The sequence below is a fragment of the Austrofundulus limnaeus genome, unplaced genomic scaffold, assembly GCF_001266775.1.
Source record: "Austrofundulus limnaeus strain Quisiro unplaced genomic scaffold, Austrofundulus_limnaeus-1.0 Scaffold83, whole genome shotgun sequence".
Classification (NCBI taxonomy): Eukaryota; Metazoa; Chordata; class Actinopteri; order Cyprinodontiformes; family Rivulidae; genus Austrofundulus; species Austrofundulus limnaeus.
In genome coordinates, this window is record NW_013952485.1 from 1,777,257 (window position 1) to 1,781,857 (window position 4,601).

The following is a 4,601-nucleotide window of genomic DNA, read 5'->3' on the forward strand; positions in this document are numbered from 1 at the left end:
TAGGCTGTTCCCAGAGTGCTGTATCAAGGCACCTCAGTGTGAAGTCTGTGGGAAGGAAAACGTGTGGCAGAAAACGCTGCAAAACAAGAAGTGGTGACCACCTGACCCTGAGGTATATTGTGGAGAAGGGCCGATTCCAGACCTTGGTGGACCAGCGGAAGCAGTGGACTGAGTCTGGACTAGAAACTTCCAGAGCCACCGTGCTCAGGCGTGTGCAGGAAATGGGCTACAGATGCCTCATTCCCCAGGTCAAGCCACTTTTGAACCAGAAACAGCAGCAGAAGCTGCTGAAAAGCTTTATGGAGATGAGGATTTCCTTTTTCAGCACGACCTGGCACCTGCTCACAGTGCCAAAACCACTGGTAAATGGTTTACTGACCATGGTATTACTGTGCTCAACTGGCTGCCAACTCTCCTGACCTGAACCCCAGAGAGAATCTGTGGGATATTGTGAAGAGAAAGTTGAGAGACACAAGACCCAACACTCTGGATGAGCTTAAGACCACTATCCTGGGCCTTCATAACACCTCAGCAGTGCCACAGACTGATTGCCTCCATGCCACGCCGCATTGAAGCAGTCATTTCTGCAAAGGCATTCCCCACCAAGTATTGAGTGCATAACTGAACATAATTATTTGAAGGTTGACTTTTTTGTATTAAAAACACTTTTCTTTTATTGGTCGGATGAAATACGCTAATTTTTTGAGAGGGATTTTTGGTTTTTCTTAACTTTTTTGCCAAAATCATCAATATTAAAACAATAAAAGCCTTGAACTACTTCAGTTGGTGTGCAATGAATCTAAAATATATGAAAGTTTAACGTTTATCAGTACATTACAGAAAATAATGAACTTTATCACAATATGCTAATTTTTTGAGAAGGACCTGTATATACTGTGTAGATTTATTTATTTTGCTTTAAGCCTGTTTTCTTGCGTCTTCTTTACATAAAGTGTTTGAAAGCACAGATGCCCAGTTTCTCCAAGGTGTGAATGAACATATCCTGTGTATAAATGGTGGAGCACAGAAGCCAGTGATGTTTTACTGTTAATGCTACTTATCTGCATTGCAACGTTTTCATTCACTTCTTTAACTACATGACAATAAAAAGCATGCCACTTGTCCGCTTGATGTATGCTAATGTTTGCACTATTGACAATATAAATTTCTTATAGACAAATTTCAGTAAGAAAAAATAAAATAGGATGTGCTACTTGAAAAAAACAAAGCTAGATTAAATTAGTATTTAAATGTAAAATAATAAGCTAACAACAATAATAAAATATACCTATGTGCCAGTAATTAGCTGCTAGCTAGCTGCTAATGGCCAACGACCAGCAAAAAATAACTTTTAATCTGACAATGAAATGTAAAATACATGTACACAGCAAGAAAAATGTTCCATACTAAAGTAGATTATATTTACACAAGCCTAGTGACACTATTTCAACTGTACTGATTCCCACAGTATTTTTTAAAAATAGGCGGTATGGCTAATCTAAACTAAAAAATGTCAGTGTTTCATATTTTTCCCTGTGTACCCCACCTGTCTGGAGTCAGATGTGTTTGATAACCTGACGGAGGATGCGCTTGTTTGTTAATGAATTTCATAATGTGCAGCTTTTCTCACCTTTCTCAGCTCAACTGTCACTTCATTTCGATGTCTTCTCATAGTCTGTAACAAGAGAAAATACAGTGAATAAGAGTTTTGTGAAGTATTTACCATAGCAGCAAAACATACATTGTACAGTTGAACATGTGTGTATCTAACGTAAAGTAAAATTAATGAAAAATATAAAATTTACATTAAATGACAGCTTTTTGTTTGAGGATTGCAAAATCATTATGAAAATAAGTAAATGAATAGTGGGTGTTTAGTTTAGACCTGTGTAGCAGACAAGCACACAATATGTGATAAGATTTAAAATACCAAAACACATGAGGAGTGATAGCTTAACGGTGTAACTCATTGCTGTATTTGTGCATCTGCTGGGATTCCTTCTCATCCAGGACATTTTGAGATGGTCCAAAATCTTGTGACTGTTTAAAGAGGTTCATGTTGCCTTCCTAAATAGCCTCTTACGTAACTGTGGGGTGGGGTGGGTCATAACTCTGGAGGCTCTGGAGCAGAAAGGTGTCTCCCAACCACCGTAAAAACAACACTGTAACGCTGCAATAGCAACCCAAAACAAAAAAATAAATCAATTTAAAAAATGCTACCAATGAAGCCTGACGGAAATGGAGGAATATCAATGCCTCCTATTCTTAATTTGTTAAGTTAGTACACATTTTATTACCTAAAATATGAATGTACACTTATGTTGATTTAAAGAGGTAACACAAAAAATGCCAAAAACAGGTTTTTTTTTCTAAGACAAGATTGTGTCAATTGTAAATAACAAAAACAAATAAAATACAGTCAACCTTAGTGATATACTTTGATATTACAAGAGTTGAAGGCAGGCAGTATGGGAAAAGACTCCTTTTCATTAAGTATCAGAAATAGGGCTGACCTAAATAAACAGACTTAAACTTCCCCCACTCTTTGCTGCAGTCTGAGTCATCCATTTTCAAAAACCCAATTTCATGCTGAGGTTCTAAGAAGGACTGGGTCAGACATCCAAGATGCCGGAAATAGCATCAGGAATGCACTTGGCAGAGACTGTCGATCACCGTAGCCATGTGCTTTTCCAACAGACTTCCAGTTTCAAAACAACCACCTACAGAGGCATCATTTTGGAAGCTGATGGTGAAACTCCAGTTGCCACTCTCTGGTGGATTTGGAAAGGCCATTTTCAGACATACCTTTGTTTGGGGATTAACTCTGGATTTACCAATAGATCAAAACAACCTGTTAGTAAACGCTGTAGCTGAGAGAAATACCCAGTGGTATAGTGTTTAAATGTAATAAATTATCCAAACAGGTCTAGAAAACACGTTTATAGCCCAAAAGTGGGAGTTTTATTTGTTGAAACTTTAAAGCAGTCTTCACCCGGTGTTTTGGTTATTTTGTCAATGAAGGACACAAATACTGACAGATTATCATCAGATTGTCAACTGAATTATGCAGCATTAAAGAAAAGAAAACATTTTCTTTATTTTTCTAGTGACACACAAGGGCTTTCTATAATGTCTGACTAATAGATTTTCCTTTAATAATAATAAAACCCTTTTGAAGCATTAATATTTGTTTAGATAACAAAATAATATAACTACAGAACTGCCATGCTGGTGTTTCTGTACTGACAGAGCAGAGTAAACTCGCCTTATGCAGTAATGACCAGAGCGATACGTGTAAGGTTTACTTACGGATAAACTGTAAATGATACTAAGGTCATCACATCATTATCATTCACCTAAAGCGTTCTGTGCAAAACACAGCTCTGTTTAGCTTGCTCACGTTAGCGAGCTAACGATGAGGGGTGGGTAGGGTGAATGTGGACCAGTCCCTTAACTAAAACTAAAACCAGCGTTTTTTTCTAATAATGATGGACATATGTCACGTTCACAAGTTAGCACAAATGTTTAATGAAGTCGGCTGGCTGAATAACACGCTACATGTCACGCTTAATGAAGCCGGGTAGGCCCGAACACGACCGGTGTCAAGCCCAACCAGCTAGTTATCGTTAGCAGGTAGGTGTTGTACCGAAAAAAAGCACCCCGGCCATGAAAAGTATCTCCGTCACGAAAAGCGCATTTCAAGGCAAATATTTTTACAAGTCGAAGGTAACAAACTGTTAATTGCAATTACGTCAACGTGTGTTAATGTTATTCTAAGTGAAAATATCTGTATATGTTGATTTAGTGTTTGTGTTTCGTGGCTAGGGAACCTAGCTATTCTGACAGCATAGTTTGCCATAAACTGATAGATCCTCTGTTCACAGACATTTCCCTTCCGGTGGAGCTATCAAAACGCATTTCTTATAATGAGGAATCTTTAGATGGCAAGGGTACCTTTTTCGCCACAACACGCATGCAGTGACAGCTAAGTCGCCTGCCCTTAATTCTTCCAGTTTCAGCGGCCCAAGTGTGATGTAGCTTGCGGTTCAAACCACAGTGGGAACTGAAGTTTTGCAGGTGTTTTCTTTTCGTTAACCCGAAGTCTATCGTATAGTTTAATGTGTTAATTTATCCGTATCATCAGAGCGGAACCTTTGATGGCGAACTTATAGGTAACTTACATTAGCTAGCTAGCTCGATAGCTAGCTACCCGTTCGGAAACTAGCAGTTTCAGCCGGGGCCAGGCTATCAAATGAGGCCCGAAAGCAATCTTTTTAACATTGATATAATTTAACTTTTGTTATTTTTAATGGTTTTGTTGTGTTAGCTTACCTCGACATCACGTCCTTTATTTTTAAAGCTCTTGATGCGGTGGTTTTCTAAGCCGGCGTTGTCTGCCATGGCTGAACAGGGTTTAGCTTTCACTCCGCCTGCCTGTTATCACCTCCGTAAAAGACGAAGCACGACAGCTCCTGTGCTTCTGCTGCTGCTGCTGGTTCCACAGAGGAGGAGGAGGAGAAGGACGTCACAGATCGCATCAGAGTGGAGGAGAGGAGGAGTTAACGCCCCCTCCCTGCCTGCTACTGGGCTGTCCTGGTTTC

General features: G+C 39.3%; 1 protein-coding gene across 2 annotated transcripts in view; it reads right to left on the reverse strand.

Annotated features, from left to right (window-relative positions):
- kpna3 (karyopherin alpha 3 (importin alpha 4)) overlaps positions 1-4,601 on the reverse strand; it is a 19,865-nt gene extending 15,264 nt beyond the window's left edge. The window contains exons 1-2 of one of the 2 annotated variants that reach the window (XM_014011695.1): positions 4,333-4,592; positions 1,631-1,675 (exon numbers count right to left, since the gene is read on the reverse strand). In XM_014011695.1, the coding sequence (XP_013867149.1) occupies positions 1,631-1,675; positions 4,333-4,401 (114 nt within the window). In that variant the 5' untranslated portion in view covers positions 4,402-4,592. Of the gene's footprint in view, positions 1-1,630; positions 1,676-4,332 lie in introns of both variants that reach the window. The other variant, XM_014011696.1, reaches the window with a different exon arrangement.